Raw genomic sequence first — 22,209 nt, forward strand, 5'->3', positions numbered from 1 at the left:
AAGAAAAGAGGAAAGTGTTTCACATGACCACTCCAGTAACCACTGCTCAGACCGCAGGTGCCATCATCTGGTGTGTTAGGGAATTACAACCTGACAGCAGTGCTGACAGGATGTCTGTCTGTGTGTGTGTGTGTGTGTGTGTGTGTGTGTGTGTGTGTGTGTGTGTGTGTGTGTGTGTGTGTGCGTGCGCTATGCTGAGGGTGCACAGGTCTCAACTTGCAGTTATTGACCGGGGTGAAAGGTTGCTCACAGTTTTGTGACCAGCCACAGATTGTATAGCAGTGTGCTTGCCTGTGTGCACGCTGTTGGATGCTGTCGTTATGTTCCATCTCTGACTGGACCTCCCATCACTTCTGACCACCAGCAGCCTGATATCCCATCCTACTGAGTTTAAACCAGGGACACTCAACTGCTTTACTTGCACTTTTGCAAAATAACAGGGGCCAGGGGCCAGTTGCAGCAGCCCCATATATGTTTCAGCCCCGTATATGATTTTAAGAAGTTTCTAGGATGTTAGGACATTTTTTTGGATATTGGGACATTTTTCAGATTTTAGAAAGTTTCTAGGATTTTAGGACATTTCTAGGATTTAAGGACATGCTAGGATTTTCACATATTTCAAGGATTTTAGGACATTTCCAAGATTTTAGCATGTTTTTAGCATTTTAGGATATCACTACGATTTTAGGAAATATCTAGGATTTTAGATATTTTTTTAGGATTTTAGGACATTATTAGGATATTGGGACATTTCTTGGATTTTAGGATGTTTCTAGGATTTTAGGACATATTTAGGGTTTTTGGAAATTATTAGGATCTTTAACATTTGTATGATTTTACGACATTTCTAGAATTTTAGTACATTGAAGCCTTAGCTAGGACCTCTGTCTGGGGGTGCGGGGAATCCTCCACTGGTACTGTTTTTGATAAACAAGCTGTATTTTGATGCTGTTTTATGCACTCCGTGCAACAGTTTCCATCCTTTTATTCCCTTTATTTTTACAGTGAATAGGAAAATGGTTGGTGGGCCACCTGGCACCCTATCATGGGCCAGATTCAGCCCACAGCTCATAAATTGAGTATCACTTGTGAACACCTTTGTTTCAATGTTTTTTTCTTAATTAGCATATGATATTTTTGTCACATTCCTAGAGTGTTTGCATCAGGACAGACAAGCTTGATGAAATGCTATCACATTCTCTATAGATTATAAACTGATTTTCTCCTTGTAGCACAAAGAAACTGGTATAAAAACACACTGAGGATCGTCAGTATTGTATCACTCTTCATTCTCCAGTGATTATCTCTCTGTCACTTCCCCAGTAAACGCCGCTGAGTTGTTTGATCTCCTGATTCCACATCTAGAGATCCCTCCCGAGCCTTTCACTGTGTGCCATGACTGATCACATATCATCACACGCTATTTCACAAAGTATTAATCCACAGCAAATGCTCAAAAACGCATGCTCTGTGGTCGACAGAGAGAGAGCTGCATGTGATAGCAGTCGATTAAGTGCTTCTTTCTGGTGCGCTGACATTCCCCGGAGAGGAACGGGGCAATAATTTCCTCAGATTGCCCCTGTGGGAACGAAGCTGCTGGTTTTCTATGTCCACTCCAATCACATCACTAATGGAGAGGCGGGTAAGCATCTGTGACAGTGGGAAACCAGATCTCTGCTCCCCCAGTGTGAGTGTGTGTGTGTGTCCCTTGCAGATAAACAGTTGGCAGGTTTTCCCTTTCCCTGTGCACGTGCATGAACACACACTCACAAACACACACATCTGAGGAGGGATGCAAGCTGGACAGGGTTAATATACTCCATTAAGCTCTATTACCCTAAACGACTTGGGCAGATGAATGAGGACTCACATTACTCTGCAACTGTGTGTGTAGAATGATAGTGGTGTGTGTGTGTGTGTGTGTGTGTGTGTGTGTGCGTGTGTGTGCGTGTGTGCAGCTCATGTGTAATTACAATGTGAAGATATGTGACCCATGAGTCATCTATCACTATCAACAGAGTGAGAGACAGCGCTTGCTTACTGTACACTGACAGAGTCTTCATCTGATCCTGTAAGATGTGTCAGTTTTATCTCTTGGTCCTAAAATGGTCCCTTTCTTAAAATAAGTATGGTGAGAACATTTCAAAATATTTCTTATATAATTATAGATTTTTCTGCAGTCAATCAATAATTTTAAAAATATTCTTAATACAGTATTCTGATTTATTTATGCTCTTAAAAGGCACCAACACTAATTTCTTTAAAAAAAATCTTTATATCAGTGCAATTGTACTGGAAATAGGTTGAAATAATTTTCCTGCACTGGCAGATTTGTTTTCCTTGTTCTAACACAAGACAGGTTTCCTACAGCTAAAGGCAAGTAAGAATTAAGACTTTTTAAGATGTTAAGATTTTTTTTAATGCTACTTGGAATTAGATTTAAGACAGCAATGACAGCAATTACTTTGGGACATTTTTGTCAAAATGTTAAGTGTATCATAAAATGTGGGTTTTTGTCTTGTGGTGCACACAGGGGGATGACAGGATTTTGTTGGTGTTTTTTTGTTTCTCACTCTGCCCTGATTCCATCGTGCTGAGCCTTTTATGCATTTCCTTTACTGGTTTTCTTTACTGCAAAATTCTGGTTAAATACACAATTTTTATTGAATCTATGCTTCCCTACATTGTCCAGCATACACCGATAGTGCGCTAGCAGACAGTGGATGCTCTGCTCGGAGCATCCTGACTGAAAACAAAACATGAGTGTTGTTGGTTCCAACATCCTGATGTGCTCTCTTTAAATCAACAGGCATTTTGGAAATTATTTTTAAAAGGGGTTTTTACGAGTTATTTGAGATTTTACATGCAATGTCAGAAAAAAACAATACTAATACCAGTTAAAGCCTTATTTTTAGAATAATGAATTCAATGCCTTTAAAGGCCATTTAAGGATCCACGTCTGTGGAGCCACACTGGCAGCTCTGTGAGGCTGGACGCTTGGTGGCCTTGTGTGTCAAACTCCTAAATGCTATAAATAGCTGATGCAGCCACTATAACGTCATACATTGGTTTGTGGAATGCACAACCTTTGATTTTTGGAGCCAAAAGTGACCATTTAGGGCGAGAAGTCGGAGTTGTGGAGTAGTGAGGGGGCGATCTGACTCATACATCAACACCTGGCAGACAGCCTGTCACTCAAGATGCCCCGCCCTTAAATATGCAGAGCTTGGGTTATATACAAAGTTATACACAAACTCACCCCTGTACAGCTGTCGTGGATGTTGAAATTAGAAAGTAGTTCTTTGGGAACGTCTCAGGACAGGAGAGGACACAAGGGAGTCATTAGATGACCCTGCCTAAGCAGAAATAGTTCTTTGGTGAAAACTGTTCAAATTTCAGCCTGAAGCTGCCTACCTGATCCATGATGGCTTGAATGTCCTCTGTAGCCCCGACTGGTGTCCACTGTAGAGACTGTGAAGTGTCCTGAAGTGGATAGATCTGCTCTTCTGCCACCACCACCACCATAAATCCTGCCGACAACACCAACTGTTACCAGGTGATACTGCACATCCCAGACTGACCTGAAGCCACAGACCGCTATACATGATAAATTCAAACTTGTCATCATCAAACCAATTAGCAGCAAGAAATTTAAATAACCTAAATGCAAGCCCTAGTAGAGAAGGGGTGGAGTAAATAGTCCGGTTAATGCATAAATCAAGTCACCAGTTAAAGGAACAGAGAACAATGTGGAGCTAGACTGCAGTATCAGGGAGGGTAGTGCAGTAAAATGTAAGAAAAAAAAGAATGGTCACAAAATATGTCAGCAAATTATGAATAAACCAACATTAATTATACTAACGTTATTTATATAGCACCTTTAAACCAACACTACACATGAACCAAATCAAAATGTCTCTGCAACAGTTTTCAGCTCACAGCAAGTTCACATGACTCAAACCATCAAGCACACGTAAGACGGCTGCCGCTCAGCCCTCCTTTAACACAACGGAGACGCAACGCAAGAAAAAATAAACGGAAAATGGTCGATTCGGGTAACCGGTTTAAGCAAACTAGACATGAATAAGTCGGGGAAAAACAGTGGTTGGCTCCTCTATCATTTCTTTATTTGAAAACTAAAAGAAACAATAAGCACATTAATATGCAAAAGAAAACTTTTTACAAAACATAAAATGAAACGTAATGCAAATGTGATTATGCAAATAGTAATTTGAGAGCAAATAATATACTTTGCTAGACTGGAACAGAACCTCACCAAGGCAGAGAAATGCAATAGTCTGGAATCTGTTCTCACAAAAAATAACATTTTTAGAAATACATTTTATTAACAAGGACTTAAAAAACATCTGTCTTTCTGCTCTGGTATGACCTGTTTCTTGGTTGATGTACCTAAGCAATCAGTCTGAGGTTTAGTCCCTCACCAAACATGCAGAAGTTTTACCAGTTTTTAAATAAATCTTTAATGCTTTAACCCTTTGAAAACTGAGCAGATTGGCTTGAGTTCAATAGCTTGTGAAAGGCATCTGAGCCAGCACAAGAAAACTGACAAGAAAACATAAATTATGGTAAATTCAAAATTACTGACACATTTTTTTAAATTCATGAGAGAATTGATTTTTCCAGAAAGCAAGACTTTAAGGGATAACTTATAAAGAAAAAATATTGATAGAGGCAGATATTTTATGCAGTACAAATGCCATAAAGAAAATTTTGGTCACTAAAAAAGTGGAAGTGAGAGCTGGTTTTCTTCCGCGTGTGTGAACATTATCTGTATAAACTGACACTGTGACTGTGGTGAGACACTCCGGCAACATTTCGCAGGTATTTCACAAACCGAGGCACAAATTCACAGAGATCACATATGAATGAATGCTGTGCAGCTTCTCCGCCCCACTCTAATACACCAGCGTACCTCAATGGACGCAGGGACAAAGACGCAGCGAGTCCTCAGCCCCCTCAGGACTCTCACAGCAGCGCACTGAGCTAAGTTGCTGCGCTATAACAAACCAGTGCATAAACATTGTTTCAAAATGGCTGAAAGGAGGCAGCGATGCGAACACTCGGCCACGATCCCTCCCTCTGTCCTAATCTGCTGCTTCCCTCAGATTATTGCCATGAATGGGCAGGCAGCGAGAGAAAAGACTCCTCACTCCCACCCCTTTCATAGCAGTTGTTGTGTGTATTTTCCCTGTATATTAAATTTGTCTCCTTTAAAAGGCGTTGACAATGTTTGCTGTTTGTCTGTCTGCCACTCGCAGCTGCAGCGCCACAATAACTGCGGGCTCAGAAGCTGCGCTCGGTAAACTTGGAATTGTGGAGCTTGTTGAATTACTCATGAGTTTTGAAACTTTGCTTTTGTGTTAAACGCTTAATTCCACTAATCCCTGTGGAGGAACAGTGAATGGCGTAAATTCCCTATGATATCTTGTCTCGGCTAAACATTTGCTCACTTACGTATACACTGGGTACAGAAAATTATTCTTTTGACGATATCACAACAGATTTAACCCACTGCCCCGCTTATCCTGCTATGACATGTATTAGCTTGCGTTGGGAGGTACATTTCCATTTCAAATTACAGCTCTGCAGTGAGCACGCACACACACACACACACACACACACACACACACACACACACACACACACACAGATCAAATCTTTGTTGCTAGATATCGGGGATACTCAATTTGCTTTGCTTAGGGGCCACTTTTGCAAAATGGCAGGAGCCAGGGGCCATCTGCAGCAGCCCATAAATGTTTGTAGGATTTGAGGACATTTCTCAGATTTGAGGACATTTTTCAGAGTTTAGGACATTTCGAGGACCTTAGGATGTTTTAAAGATTTTAGAACATTTCTTAGAGTTTTAGACATTTCGAGGATTTCAGGGTATTTCTCAGAGTTTAAGACATTTAGGATTTTAAGACAATTCTAGGATTTCAGAATGTTTCCAGGATTTTACGATATGTATAGAATTTGAGGACATTCCTCACACACTTTAGGACATGTCTTGGATTTTAGGATGCATCTAGGATTTTAAGACATTTTGTGAGGATTTTAAAACATTTTGCTAGGATTTTTGGGATCTTTTCAGCATTTAAGGGCATTTCTAGGATTTTACGACATTTCTAGGATTTTCGGGATCTTTCCAGCATTTAAGGGCATTTCTAGGATTTTAGGACACTTCTAGGATCCTCCACTGGCACTTTTTAAAAAAAAACAAGCTCTACTCTGATGCTGTTATGCACTCTGGCACCTTATGCAAACTAAAAGTACAGAATCAATTCCCAGTGTGAATCACTGTGTTTTTTTTGTGTATTAGAAAATGGCTGGGGGGCCACCCAGCAACCTATCAGGGGTCAGATTTGGCCCATGGGCCACGAGTTTAGTATCATTGTTGTTTATAATAGAGGGTAGTTTTCTGTGGAAATTTGCTGCATTTCTACATTTAAACTGCATAAAATCCTTTCAAAATTCCAGAAATATGAACTGGCGTGTTCATTATTTCTTTAACTGTGTGTCAGGCCTTTTCTTCTGCGAGCCCCTCGAGGTCAAGCTCCGCAAAGCCTATTTGGCAATCAAACACTGTCCCTCCCTAACCCTCTTTTTCCTCCTTTCTCCACACGCACCTCTCTTGCCCTCTTTCTCTTCCCTCAGCCCTTTCTCTGCCTCATCATCCCCCCTTCTCTCTCCTCCCCCCTGCCTGCGTCCCTTTCTGTCCGGCTGGCCCTCTCAGCGGGGCTATACAGTCCTAACTTGTCTACATTTACCCCCTGCGCCGGCTGACCAATGGGGCCGTTGCGCGGAGAGTCCCTCCTTTAGCGCCCTGCCATTCTACCCGAGTCAGCTCATGCTCTGTGTTTTCCCAACCTCTGACCCCAGGCCATGGCAACAGGGGCAGGAATGTCAGGAGTGATTGGCAGGATAAAGAGCGCAGCCCCTCTCTCCTGCACAAGCGGATTTGGAGACACTTTGAGGGGCGAACAATGGCGGATTTGGGCTTGATTGGATCACTGATGAGCTGATGACTGTCAAAAGAGCACGTCGTCTTTACATAAGCCTGATTATCTCTGCGTGGTGGAGGAGTGGAGGGGGCAGTGGGTGGAAGGGGGGCACTGGCAGGGAGCCCCCCCCCCCCATGCAGAGTGCCTCGAAAAAGAGGATAGATGTGCACACGAGGGCCAGGCTACGGAGCCAGGGCCTCTCTCATCCACTGGGGGCCTTTAACAAATCTATTCAGGAGACCGGGGGCCCTCACACATGTGGCCATAATCACAGGAGGATGTCTGAGGGTGGGAGTGTGAGGGGGATGACACATGGAGGCAATCATTGTTCAATCCATGACCGTCCCATCAAGACAGACAGAGAAAAAGAGCGAGGGACGGATATATGGAGAGCGAGGTGCTGACAGAAAAGAGCAGTGGGACAGGCGAATCAAAGACAAATCCCCTCCATAATCTACCTCTTTAATAGGGATTAGAACTCACCAGAGAGCCTATATCAGAAAGCACCAATGAAGACTCTATTCACAGTGAGAGTTTGAGAAGCTGATGTGACTCAAAAAAAACTCCACAGACAGCGTTTCTCTTCTCCCTGCACTATTTTGGAAAAGTTTCGGGGCAGTTTGGGTGACAAACAACTAACGTGAAGCATTAAACTCTGAAACTCTGAAGAAGTTTCCGGCTGCACCCGCCAAAAAACACTAATCATATTTTGGATCTGCTCACTTTTTTCCACTCCTTTCATAAGCAAACACGTTTTGGACACGCTGTGTAAGTGATTAAACAGCCATTTGATGTCATTTTCAGCCCCATCATGCTAAGCTCACTGATATCCGACTTTGAAAGAATAACATATTGTTTGGGGTACTTGGAAGAACAGTAGCGTGATCTGGCTGGGATGAAGTGTGGAAAAAGTGAAGTGTGTATAAGAGAAAGAGTGGCTGATATCCTCCTCAGCGGTACTGATGGCAGTCTGTCAGAGTTGGCAGAGGAAGTGAAAATGGCCTCAAGTGTCTGGCTTCCTTCCATGCTGTTCTCACACATCAATGACAGCTCTCACTGCATCATCTCTCTCTCTCTCTCACTCTCTCATTTGCTCTCTTTACACTCCAGTTTGCTCTTTTTAGCTCTTGTTTTCTGACTCTTTCTCTGTCTGTGAGAGGGCTGATGGGTGGATGAATTCAGAAATACAGATTTTTTTGAGTGAAGAGAAAACACCACTAAAGGCATCACTCTTATTATTTTTCCACACCTTGCACACACGGGTCAAGTTGAAAGCAACCCTTCAGCTATTTGTGAATTACTATTATTTGTTTACTGTCTGAGAGATAGATGTGAAGATTAATGTTTGTGGTGCCTCTGTAAGACTTTAACCGTTGCAGGGATTGTGTAATATTTTAGGACATTTCTGTAATTTTAGGATCTTATGATTTCAGGACATTTCAAGAATTTTAGGATATTTCTACAATTTCAGGACATTTCTAAGATTTTAAGACATATCTAGGATTTGGGGACTTTTCTAGAAATGTAAGGATATTTCTGGGTTTTCAAGACATTTTTTGATTTTAGGACATTTCTCTGATTTTAGGACATTTCTAGGATTTTAGTAGCTTAGTTAGGACCTTTGTCAGGGGTGTGGGGGATTCTCTACGAGCACCTTTTTTTTGATAACCAAGCTCCATTTTAATGCTATTTTATGCACTCTGGCACATTATATATAGTAAAAATACAAAAACAATTCCCAGTGTGAATCACTTTATTTTTATTGTGAATTAGAAAATGGTTGTGAGGCCACTTTGCACACTATTGGGTACAGGATTTGGCCCGCAGGCCATGAGTTGAGTATCACTGTTATATATGATACTGGTTTGTTTTGCTGTGGAAATTTGCTATATTTCTGCATTATAACTGCAAAAAAATCCATTAAAAATTAAAGAAATATGAACTGGCATGTTCATTGTTTCTTTGGTTGTGTGTGCAATTTAAATTAAGTGCAATTTATTAGTGTAATTTGGAACACCTAGTCCTGTTTTGGTAATCTGCACTTTGTTTTATTGTTACTGTGAGGCCATTAATGTAGAATCTGAGCCCAAGACAAGTTCCCCTATTGGGACAATAAAGTATATCGTATCGTATCGTATCGTATCGTATCGTATCGTATCGTATCGTACTGTATTGTATCATAAATACCCACCTAGCAAAATGTTGCTCAAAAGATGACTTAGCTGACGTCTTACAAAAGTCGAGAGTAGGTTGAGAATTAAAAAGCATAAGACGCTGATTTTAAGCTATTTTTTAACTATAACGCGACAACTTGATTGAACGTTCAAACAAAAGTCAGTGATCATCTTAGTGTTTGCTGGGTTGCGGCAAAGTGATCTGATTTTTAAGCCTGTATGAGGGGTTTCTGCTATGCCAAACAGACATCCATTTTGGCATAAACTTGGTCAAATTCAGACAAACTAAACATAGCCCAGTTTTCAGCTATTTCCCTCAGCCCAGATTTGGCCTGAGATAGGGTGCTGCATGGCCTGCCAACCTTTTTTTTAATTATTATTTTTTTAATGAAACTAAATGAAAATAAACATAGTCACACAGGGATTTTTTGTTTGTTTGTTTGTAAAAATTGAGCTAAATATATGTATATATATATATATATATATATATATATATATATTATATATATATATATATATATATATATAAAGATATATATATAGATTATATATATATATAGTACCAGGGAAGGATCTGCAGGCCTCTGTCTGGGGGTCCAGGGATCCTGCCTTGGCACTCAGCCCCAGATATTCTCAAAAGTCTTCTAACGCCCCTGCAGATACCTGACCTGTGCTGAGCTGCTGCCGCTGCATTTGCTTCTTTGAAAATATGAATCAGGCAGCCAATGATAAAAGCTGAAAACAGGTAATTCATTTATTATATTTACTGAAAAAAAATATTATTGTTTGTTTATTTACTTGCCCCTGGCCTCCTGTCATTTTGGAAAAGTGTCCCCTGGGAAAAACAAGTTGAGCATCCATGGCTTGGCTTAACAAAAAAGGCTCTAAAAAGCTGACCTGGTTCTGTCTAAAATTTAAAAAATCCACCTGCCAGCACCTGTGAAGCTTACTAATCAACACTTCATATTCCATTTCTTCAATTCGTACAAATAATAGAGTGTAAAACTGAGCACGAACGATAATGTCAGCACGTCATCGGTATCGGTAGATAATGAATTTCAAATGAAGCATCGACATTGGACCTGAAATGAACTTTTCTGCCATCGTGATGTTGCTTTTAATTACGCAGTTTTGATTAGATGAAGTAGGTCCGACTTGCCCTGGCTTTGGCTATTGTCAGGAATGTCTCAGGAGAGCCACCAAAGCCTGTTCAAGCGGAGAAATTCTACAATTTGGTATGAAATTTGTTATATAAGATTAAATACAGCATGTTTTCCATGTGACCTAGGTTAAAATAGTTTTATTGTTTTGCCCAGTGAATGTATACATTTTGAAAAGCATTGTATTTTAGGTCTGTATCTGCTACCAGTACGGCATCAGGATAAGGGCAGGGGTAAGGATAATGAGTAAGAAGTAATATGTTAATTCTACTGCAGGGAGACTTGATGTTCTCTGCAATTAGTTGGAAAAACATATATGCATATACTGACATTGGCAATTGGCCAAAATGAGTCAGAAAATAAGAACATATTGGATATCAGCAAAAATTCAGTATTGTGCAGCTCTATGTAAAACGTATGTAATGTACATGACTTTTACAATGATGTGTGCCACAAGAAAGCAAGTTGCCAAAAATATCAAACTATAAGTAACTAAAACTGCAGGACTGACCTCCAGCATAAAGAAATATTAAGCATTAATATCAATAAAAAATACTTTCAGAAAAATATTACATATTTTGATTGCACACGTATAGTTAATGTTTTTTTTTTTGATCCTTTATAAGGACACAGTCAGTTTCTGGCATGATAAGTGCACATTTCTACTTATCAAGCTGAACTAGATGTGCAGTACAGCCAGCCTGGAGACACTGCTGTGTATTTTTGCTTATTTGAGTCAAACAGAGATTTATGTAGAAGAAGCATGAACATGTTTCTGACCCAAAAAAACATAAATCTTCATCTTTTTAAGAGGTTTCTGTTCATTTAAATAAAAAAATCATCTAAATCAATATTATCAAATTGTTGGAAAAGTGTAGTTTTCAAAATGCGGCAACATTAAAACTTCTACTTATATAAATAATCTGTGTATAACAGAAGCAGCATGAATATGTTTCTGTTTCATGAAAACCATAAATCATCAATGACGTTTCATGAGAAAGGGCAGTTTTCAGCTTTGTCATGATGAACTAATTAAATAATCTGCAGAGTTTTTTTATTTTCTTTTGTTCCTTTTTAAGAAGTTTCTGTTAATTTCTTTTTTTTAATCACTGATTTTGGAATTACATAGTTTTCAAAATTCAGCGACAACATTCAAACTTAGCAACAAAACTTGTATATAATAATTAGCCAAAATGAAAAGTTTTTAAAATAAACACCAATAAATGCCTTACATTTTTACATTAACTACTGTAAGAAATGTAGGAGTGGAGCTTCAGTGTTGAACCTCAGCAGGGACACTGTTGTGCCTCATTGAGTACAATTCTGCTTTACTGTTTCTGAGAGTGAGGTGGCAGCATTGCGTTAATGTGCAGGTCCAGGAACCTGGTGGCTCTGATTCTGTCAGTGTGTGTCATGTCTGAACTGTTCAGCTGCCCAGCAGGGCCACACCCAAACAGGCACCCATGATATTTAGGCAAGTAATGATAAAGTAAATACAAAAGTGCACCTTCATCTCACTTGTCAAATTGTTGTTTTACACATTGCCATAAGGTTAGACGTTACGCCGAGGACCACATAACCTCACCCAACCTGATCCAAACCAAACTGAATACAAACTGTTTCATTAATCTAATCCAAATACCAAGCATCTGTAGACTTCAGCAGCACCTGACCGCCTGAAATCCAACTATGATTTCACAAAGAGGCCACAACCACTAGAAAAGAAGTTGACTTTCAGCGCTGGACTGTCAAAATGAAGTGGGAACCTAAATCAGCTGCTCAAAAGACAACTTATAAAGATCTCTAGCACCTTTTTAATTTGAAATTGAATCTAAATTGTGTCTACACATGAACCTGAGGCAGTCCGGGCCCCTCGACAGGACTCAAATCATGCGGCATGACCTGCTGCTAATCCAAGCACGTATATAGGAGCACAGCTTTGAGAAACACTCTCTATTAACAGCCCTGAGACCCCCCACCGTCCTCCCTCTCTCTCTTTACCCCGTCTTTGGGCCTGTGAACGTCAGGGATGGCTCAGAGTGACACCCCCCCACCTCCCATCCACCTCCCCCTGAGCTGCTGCCCCCATACTGGCTGCTGGCCTTTCCTCCCGTCTGATCCATATTTCAGAGGCGGCAGTGGTGGCACTGAGGGGGTATAATCCAACATTAAAGCAAGGAGGCCTGGGCTGAAAGCACAGGCGCAGGTTCATAAGGTCCTGGAAATCTTCAATTTCAATTTCCGCAGCGTTTGCAGTGGCTTCCAAGGCGCTGGCATAAGTCTCCGAGTTTTGGCGAGAGAGCTGATTTCAATAAGGGTGAGAGTTTTCTTGCTAAAAAGGGCTGACGGTGCACGAGTTAGTTGGCAGGGAGAGTGTGGAACAAACGAGACACAGTGTCGAAGGGGTCAATTAAAAAGTGGATGCACTGTGATCTTCAATAAACAAGCGGAAATCAATAATATTTATAAATCTGTTATTGTATATTTATGTCATTGTGTCATGTTCCCTGAAAATACCCTCTCTAACTTAAACTTAAATTTTTAAAGGGAGAAAAATTATTTTTTTTATGTTGGAATTAATTAAAAAGTTCACATTAGAACTTAGTAAAATAATATAATTTGATAAAAAAATAGTAATAGAGCCTAAAAAAGAAGACATCCTTGTTGCACCGTTTTCTCAAGGATTTTCTCGACATTTTTGATACAACATGAACTATTTCTGATCACGAAAGGAGAAAAAACGTCTCTGATAATAAATGACTATAATGACATTTATTTAGTTCCCCAAAAATATATTCTTTAAAGACAAATTCATATCCTGTATTTACAAATTTTTCAAGGTTTCCATTCACAACAGAAGAAGAAACGTAGGACATAAAAGAGAGATACAAGCAAATCTGTGACAAAAACAACCATGACTTTTGCATGGAGAAGCTAAACAGTAATACTATGACAGGCAGCACTGTCAAAAAAATAGCCTTCATTAAACTGTTCTCCGTTAAATAAAATTATTCTTTTTTGTTTCTTTGTCTTCTCATAATGTCGTTGTCAGAACTCGCTGTGGTGCTGTCCCATGGTGAGGTCTGCGGACAAAAAGAGGTCAAAGGTGAAACAAATGCAACAATGCATTGTAAAATCTGTCCAGTTGGTTAAACTTTTAAAAAATCTGACCAATTGTCTTGAAAAATTTAAGTAAATGTGTGTAATAGTCTTAATTTATGTTTAGTTTATATCTAATTTTTAAGTTAATATAAAATTTCGTTCTATTTACTTAATTCTGTGAAGAGGTTGCAACTTAGAAAGACTGACTTAATTAAACTTCTTATTTTTAAGTTGCAACAACTTCAGTAAACAAAGTTTTCTGTGCTATATATCTGTATTCTGCTGGTTGCAAAGTTGATTAAACTTTTAAAAATCTAGAAAACCAATTGCCTTGAAAATGTAAATAAAAATAACTATAGGTCTTAATTTATCTCTGCTACATAATTGTTAAGTTTACTTCAAATTTAGTTTTATTAACTTAAATTTGTGAAGTTCCTGCGACTAAAAAAATGACAAGTTTAATCAAATAAATCTTTCTACATTTTAGCAACTTCAATAAACAAGTTTATTGTGCCATATATCTGTATTCCGCTGGTTGCAAACTAGTCAATCATATTTGTATTTTTCCTAAACATTTTAAGGAAACAAAACTTGCAGATCTCCTGACTTCATCTTCGGCTAAATCCGTTGTCACGATCAACTTGTCAGACTAACTTGGTTTACTGAAGATGATATAATTTCCCTTGTCATTTTTAGGTTGCAAAACATTTACAAATAAGGTAATTACAGCTAAATTTAAGCAAATTTATATATATTTTATTTTCTATTTTTATTTTTTAAGGAAACCGGTTTCCAAGATTATTTCAAATAAGATCAACTTGTCAGATTTTACAGTGTGGGATCCATTTCTTAAAATATTAGGAGAGAAAATATGTGTACATATTGCTCCCCAAATGCTTAAAATAATGCGTTTCATTTTAAAAACATGTTAAACTCTATTTATGCAAATTAAAAAGCACTATAGGTAAATTGTTTTATGTCTTTTCACCCTCCACTACACCCCTGATGTTGCTATCAGCGTTTTCTTTGACATACATTAGCTGCATTCACTGAGGGGGCGTGAATAAACGGCGGCAGATTATTTAAATGACATAGGTGGCGATAACTCAGCGTTGTTGGGGATGGTGGTGGGGGGGCGCAGGATATATTAGACTGCTGCCTGACGAGGCGTTAAAGTGGGAACTCAATCACATGATTTATGTGCTGTGGTCTGCCTTCCGCCCAGTCAGGTGTAACAGTGTTTACCTCGGCTTTAAGCTTCATTTAGCAGAAGACGCGGAAAGAAATGGAGGTTGATAATGTCATGATGCCAAATTGATTTCAAACGGTTACCTGTCAGTGATCAGCTGGAATGGGGACTTGAGGGAGTCAGGCCTGTGGTCGCTCTCTTCGTCTGTGAGGAGAAAAATAAAGCCAGATTAATTTTTTTTTTTTTAATTAATTGTAATTTAATGTTAATTGTAATTTGTGTAATTATTTTTGGGTCGGTTCTTGTTGCGTCACAGTGACTCCACTGAGGCCTGTTCAGTAAATATATTCATTTGAGTGGGTTGTACAATGAAATTCAGTCCATACCATCTCTTTTTGGACTGAAGCTTCCCGACGATTCTGCATCACTGTCGTCCTCCGTCCCCGAAGTCCCAGGACCCGCCGCCGCCGGCCGTGCGTCATGACGCGCAACCGGCACTGCGCCGTGGAGAGGCAGGTGTCCGGCCGGCGCCCCTCCGAGCAGCGACCTCATGTTCAAAAGCGAGTTGGCATTCAGAAAAGCCGCGTTGGCCCAGCTGTGCAGCTTGCCAATCTGGCATGTATAAATCCCATGACCCGGGAGTAAGGCCGGGTGGCCGGCGGACGCCAAAGCCGGGTGGTGCGCATGAGCCGCCGGGGAGGGTTTATGAGAGCTGTCGGGGGCCGTGGCGGTCTCAGCCAGGGACCAGATTTTGGGTTTGCTTTGTGGGGGTCTCTGGCACTCCTGTCTGCTGGGAGAATGATCCACCGCGAGTTTGACAACAGGAGATCTGTTGAGAGAGAGAGCCGCGTCCGCTCCTCTCAGGCCCTCCGCTGAAAGCGTCCTGCTGCTCTCGGAGCTCCGAGGCTCCGAGGCCTGCTCTCTGTCGGCCTCTTCCTCCGCCTCTCCCTGCTCCCCCGCTCGTTGCTGCTGCTGCTGCTCCTCGGGTCTCTCGATATCGACAGTTTCCAAATCAATCTCCTCCTCTTCATCCTCGTCGTCGCTGCCGGTCTTGCCGTGCTCGTCCTCGTTATCGCTACTGAAGATGCGGCCGTCCCGGTCCTCGGCGCTGCGGCCCCACGTTACCTTGTTCTCCTTCTTCAGGCGTCTGCGGGCGTTGGCGAACCACGTCGACACCTAGAGAAGAAACATATATAAATATATATATATATTATAATCAAGATAAAAATCACAATAAATGACTGCAAAAGTGGAAATATGGAACGATTAAATATGTAAAACCCTCATTATTCTTCCCCATAATTATCATGAAACGAGCTTTGAAATCAGAAATATCTGGAGCCTTTTCTCTCTGTGGATGGAAGTGTGACTTTTTTAAGCCTCAGTCACAAAAGGGATTATCATATTAAGTAATTGGACATTGATTAACTATTGCTCTGAGAGAAAGTGAAGTGTGACAAAACTTAAAAAAAAAAAAAAACAAGCTTATGTATTATCCTTATGTCTTTTCAAATGTCCCCTATGGGCCCCTTCACACTGGAATGACTCTCCCACATGTTTATTGGCGGGCCACAGTTACACTCCCCACCTGTGTGAGTGTCATCCGGGTGATGATGGCGAGCATTATCTTCTCTCCTTTGGTGGGGTACGGGTTCTTCTGGTGCTCCTGCAGCCAGGCCTTCAGGGTGCTGGTGGTCTCCCGGGTGGCCGTCTTTGCTCTCGACGGGTCGCCGTACGCGTACTGGCCGTAGGGGTAGAAGCCTTGAGCGGCGTGGACAGGTAGAGAGGCAGGGTGGGACCCCGGGCTGTCCTTCAGCTCATACTGGGAGCCCTGAGAGAGATAGAGGTGACAACTTGTTGAGCTAAAATTATTTCCTTTTCAAGTTCAAACAATGCGTAAAAAATAACATTTGAATTAGTTGTGCAGGAATATAAGTTTTGAAAAGTTTCAATCATGTAAATTTCACACCAAGTAGACGCTTTATCAGAACACCAGAAATTAGACACATCCTGAAAATAGCAACATCAAGAACGCAAAACAGCAAATATCAATTACTATTTATTATCTCATGTTATGAAGTAAATGTATTTTTAAAATAAATTAAAAGTATTTAAAAGTATATATAAATCGTTTCGAAATCAACTAATAAAGAATATAATTAATTTCTATGCGGTCTCCAAAACTAATTGTCCTCACATTATAAATTATTAATCGTTTTCCTAATTTATAAACGCTGTTTTTCCATACAGATAGCCAACAACAGTGTGCGCCTAAATTAGATTTTTCCCTTCAGATTTCCATAATTTACACACAAAAATCTGAACTGACACTTGCAAAATTTAATTTTAACCTTAAATATGGCGCATTTCTGCACTCATTCAATAAAAAACGACCTTCACATGTATTTTAAGCATTTAAGCATGAAGATATAGAAATGTTAACTGACAAGGGACATTATAAAACTATCAATAATTAGCGATTGCAAAGCCAAATATTGCCTATATCCCATAAAAGAATGCTATTTGCATAGCCTGAATCCCTGCACTCACTCACGGATAATTGCGCACCAGTTAACAATGATTTTAAAAAAAGGCTCAGGAATGTCATCGTATCATGAGCACCTGAGCTGCTAGAGTCTGAACAAGTATCACTTCTCACCATCTGGGATATGAGGGCGAGGTCTGTGGCTCCGCTGTACGGCAGAAAGGCACTGTAGTTGTGAGCCGCCCATGGGCTCCCGTACATCCCCAGCATGGAGCCGACAGCCGCGGCGGTAGCGGACGAGCTCACGCCGCCTTCAGTGGCTCCTTCCCGGGCAGAGGCCGGCCGCTCGCCCCCGTACACCTCATGGGAGGCACTGAGGAACTGGGGGTACCCCAGCTGAGGGAAAGACATGTCCGGAAAAAAACCCCGCGTACTGTAAATCTCTCTCCCAGCCAAAGTCACACAACAGCAAGAGGAGGCAGGAGGAAGAAAAAAAAGTAGCAATCCCCAGGAAGAAGTAAGAAGAGGATGAAGGGGGTGTCTAAATCACCAGAGTCCCCCTTTAAGAAACTGTCAAGCTTCTCTACTTCCACCGACCCGGAGTTGTATCAGAGCCGCAGTTTGGCACCTCGAGTGCGGAGTGATGCGTGGATCTGGCCGCAGGAGCTTCTGGATGTGGAGCTGACTGACTGATTGGCAGCCTACTTAAGCACCAAGCTCCTCCTATGCCCGGGGCAGGCGATTAGTGCATTGGTTAGCCTAGGTCGTGTGTGTCTGTGAGTGTGTGTGTGTGTGTGTGTGCGTGTGCGTGTGAGTTGGTGTGTGTGATCTAATTTCTGCAGTCTGCGTTGTATCTATACAGAAAGAAAACCTGTTAAATCTGTGCAAGTGTGTACGTGTGTGCGCGCGAACGCGAGTGTGTGCAGTGGATATTTGCCTTTTTGTGGTCAGCACACACTTATAGACAAATAGTCTATTATTGTCGTGCACATAGTGTTATACTCTTCTTTAAAGCTGCATTGTAAAAACAACAATAAATAATAATTAATAATTGCTGATGATAATAATAAAATAATAATAAATAATAATAATAATAATAATAATAATAATAATAATAATAATATACTGGTCTGAACAACTGTTGCAATTTTAGAAACTAACTATAAACTGGCATATTTAAGGTGTAGTTTTGTGACAGCTGATCCGCAGGGTATGCCGGGACATTCTGTCCAGCAGATGGGACGGGAGGTATCGATATGCACGGCCAGATCCAAGAGGAATGCCCGCGATTATCGACGGAAGTCAGCGCAGCATATTTTCCGAGCGCAGATAAAGGAGTCTGAAGGTAATGACAGAGATTGACGGGGATAAGAGATAGCAGAGATATGGAGCACACAGGGAGCTGTGGAGTGGAAAATGACAGATGTCTGTGGGGAAGAATGGACTACTGTACTCTGTTAAAGCCTTAAAGTCACCGAGTATGTGTGTTAAAGAAAAAAAGACGCATGTGGAAAATTAAGATTTAAGATACAGGAAAAAAATTTTATGTTGGAAAGCGAAAAAAAGAAAGGATAGGGAGTGATGGTTAGTCATTGACAGGCTTAAAGGGATAGCTCGTATTTTTTTGAAGTGGGGTTGTATGGGGTACTCTCCATAGTCAATTGTATTACTCACAGTAGATGTTGGTCAGTGTGTCCCCAGTTTGGAGAAGCAGGCTTGAGTCTGACACAAAAACTAAGTAATGTACTGCTGCAGATGGGGGGCAGCAAAAATTGTTTTTTTTGTTTTAGCCACCTAAAAAAACGTCCCATTAAAAAAAAAAATCAATATCAATATAAGTTTAAGTGTATGCTATACTGAGAGTATTTTCACTGCTTTACCTTTCCTTCAGACAGACCATTTTGACTAGGAAACAATCATCAGCTTCAGTTCCTGTCAATGCTCCTGGCAAAGCCAACAGCCTCCCCTGAGAAAAACAGTGGTTTAAGCTCACTGAAAACAGGAGCTGCTGGTCTACTGCTGCTTCAATCAGTTAGTTTGTGTTATAGTGTGAATGCTTTTCAACACCCAAGTCACACAATAACACAAACAAGCTTACCCATCGAGGCAGCGACAGACCAACAGCTCCTGTGTTCAGCAATCTTAAATCACTGAGAACATTTCCACGCTCAGTTTAATGGAGCTACAGTTGTAGCTCGATTAGGCCACTTAATTGGACTACTTTCCTTGTTCAAGTATACAAGCAGCGAGGAAGAATCTATTTATTGATGGAAGTATGTCTGAGACCTCCATGATAGGTGGCAATATGCCCCCTTTTAGCTAGTTGCTACTGGACCTTCTTCTGGTTGATCTATTGCATCACATACTAAACAAGCTAGCATGAGGCAAATGGGTTGCTTGTGGAAAGGTGACAAGATGGATAACTTTTCTGCGCTGTACATTTCGTATGTACTCTACCTTTTACTTTTTACCTTTGTCTTGGTTTGTTTTCTTCCCTTCTTCTTCTTTTGTTTTTCTAGCTTTCTTCCACAAGTTTATGCTGTTCAACATCTGGGTCAAAGCCCGGCATGGGGACTATGGAGCATGCACAGAATGCCAATTCAGGTGCAGTTGAGGCATATATGTGAAAAAGTAAATCAACCCCTAATTGCATGATCTCAGTGTATTAGTCTGACTTTGAGAAATTCAACTTGGTACAATTTCAGTCAGACTAACATGTATTTTAAAAGTCAAGTTTTAGTTTGACTGACACAATAATTTGACTTTTAAATTTGACTTGACTTTTTTAACATCATGTACACATACTGACAATTTTTCTTAATGGAGTCTGGCCTTGTAGAGAGTGATATTGCAGCTTCATTTTCCCATTTGAAATCACGATCACTACTTTAGAGAGGTGAATTGATAAAGTATTCTAAATATAGCATATACTTATTATTATGTTGATTTTTTTTTGCTGAGATTTTTTTAGGTTACTGAAATACATTTTGACACCTAACCACAGCAGTAGATTTCTTAGCTTCAGTGTCAGACTCCTGCCTGCTTCTCCAAACTGGTGGTGTGCCGACTGACATCTACTGTATGTAACACACTGACTGTTGACAAGTACCTCATACAACCCCACTTAAAAAAATCTGAACTATCCCTTTAACTACAGCGACTCTATTTCAATCTCCTCCTTTGAACACACACACACACACACACACACACACACACACACACACACACTGTCACACACACACGCACACTGGGGCAGTGCTAATGAGGTTGAGCACCCTGCGCCCTGCTCGGTGGCCCTGTGGCCCTCCTGGGTTCCCTCAGAGGTTAGCTGTGTAATTACTCCATCCCCATAAATACAGATTCATCATTTCACACTGGAGCCCCTGATGAGCTTGGCTGAGCTGAGCTGAGAGAGAGAGAGAGGAGAGGAAGGGGTGGTGGTGGGAGGAGGAGGGAGGGGAGGATCTAATGATTTAATTACAGTGCTTAAAGCCCACTCTGGCTAAGTGATGGTCCTCTCTGTCTCTTTCTCCCGTTCTCTTCCCTCCTCAGCGCTGGCACCTAAAGGGCTTTACTCATGAATCTCAAAGCTGTTTTCCTAAACACATATTATGACGAGCACCGCCGCCGCCGCCACCGCTGCTGCTGATGTGTGTGTGGAGTGTGTGTGTGTGAGAAACAGAGAGAGAGAGAGAGAGAGAGAGAGAGGATGCTTAATCTCCATGGCATTTTAAATGGCATTCATGGAGAGCGACTCTATCCTCATTGCCAAGGTAAATGGAGCCAGGGGACTCTCCATTTCAGCTCGATAAAAGAGCAATGTTAAAGACCCTCACCATTTCTCCCTCTCTCTCTCTCCCTCCCTCACTCCGTCCCCCTCTCTCTCTCTCTCCCTCCCTCTGTCTCGTTTCTCACTTAAAATTAATGTTTTTCTCATGACAGGGGAGGGAAACGAGACATATCCACCATCTAATAGGATAATATAGCCCCATTCACCACCGCCGCCACCCCTCCCTCTCTCTCTCCCTCTCTCTCTGCCTTTGTAGCTGCCTGATTTCCATAGTGTCTCTGTGGAGAGGCAGTTAATGAATTCCTCTGAGCTGGAGAAAGGGGGAGAATGGTTTGGCGGTTTAGAGAGAGAAAGAGGCAGGGATAGGGGGAGGAAGGCTTTGAGCTATGCCATTCAACTTCACAGCCTCGGCCTGCTTGTGCATTCACCGTGTGTGTGTGTGTGTGTGTGTGTGTGTGTGTGTGCTGTGCGTGCGTGTGTGTCTTTTAACATGAACCTGCTAAGACTACCAAATATTTAGACTGGCCTCAGACCTCTTTTTATGGCGACGGTGGATTGAGGGATCTCAGGAGGCAGCTTGACTCTATTTGAATCCCATTCCCTGCTATTAGCTCGGCCCAGACAAAGGAATAACTTAGCGCAGGAAACATTCAAATAAAGTCCCACAATCCACTTGCACTGGCCATTTCCTCTTGGGTAATTTGCAGTGAGGTAAATGAAGAAAACATCATAAAGCCTTTTTTTTGTTTGCTAACACTTCAACAAAGGAAGGGATGATGGCAGTAATGCAATAATGATTAAATAATTGTCATTCATGGATGCTTACTCACTTCTTCTTCCAGACTTTGTACATATAATATGTAACAGCTCTGCATTTAAATGTGTCAAAATGACTTGACCTCATGGGCGGGATGTCCAGGGGGGCAGTGGTCCCCCAGCTTGGGTCCATGGGGAACCCAGAAACGGCCCTGCATTGAGGAAACAAGCCCTTCCCCTGATAAAGACAGATGTTCTGTCCGCGCTCAAATTTGTTCTATAGTAAACACATCAATGAACTCTATTTGTCATGTTTGGCTTTATATAGCCTAGTTTGTGCCAGCCTTGATGATTCATGGTTGGTGAAAATTTTACAAGATTGATTTTGATCATGTAGGTTCAAAACATTGCATAAAAGTGTAGTGTTACATGGCTGGCTTCATATTCACTCTCACAGTTAACTTTGCACTGTGCAAATTTACAAATGGATAGCAGATATTGTGACCAAATGAATGTTGGATAAATCATCAT

The 22,209-nt window shown here is 41.1% G+C and overlaps 1 protein-coding gene across 1 annotated transcript; it reads right to left on the reverse strand.

Annotated features, from left to right (window-relative positions):
- Positions 1-13,353: 13,353 nt before the first annotated feature.
- Positions 13,354-17,543, reverse strand: irx1b (iroquois homeobox 1b). Its single transcript, XM_042506966.1, has 5 exons — positions 17,307-17,543; positions 16,236-16,478; positions 15,034-15,823; positions 14,791-14,851; positions 13,354-13,439 (listed from the first exon to the last, which is right to left on the reverse strand). Exons 1-5 carry the CDS (start codon positions 17,541-17,543, stop codon positions 13,391-13,393), a joined length of 1,380 nt encoding a protein of 459 aa, XP_042362900.1. The 3' UTR covers positions 13,354-13,390.
- Between the last annotated feature and the right edge of the window lie 4,666 nt (positions 17,544-22,209).

Source organism: Plectropomus leopardus, chromosome 18 (assembly GCF_008729295.1).
Source record: "Plectropomus leopardus isolate mb chromosome 18, YSFRI_Pleo_2.0, whole genome shotgun sequence".
NCBI classification, from domain to species: Eukaryota; Metazoa; Chordata; class Actinopteri; order Perciformes; family Serranidae; genus Plectropomus; species Plectropomus leopardus.

Coding starts and splice junctions, on each gene's coding strand:
- irx1b (XM_042506966.1), bottom strand. CDS start 17,543: ATGTCTTTCCCTCAGCTGGGGTACCCCCAGTTCCTCAGTGCCTCCCAT. Junction 14,852..15,033: donor CTTCAGTCCAAAAAGAGATG/GTATGGACTGAA, acceptor TTCTCCTCACAG/ACGAAGAGAGCGACCACAGG. Junction 13,440..14,790: donor TTCCAGCTGATCACTGACAG/GTAACCGTTTGA, acceptor TTTTGTCCGCAG/ACCTCACCATGGGACAGCAC.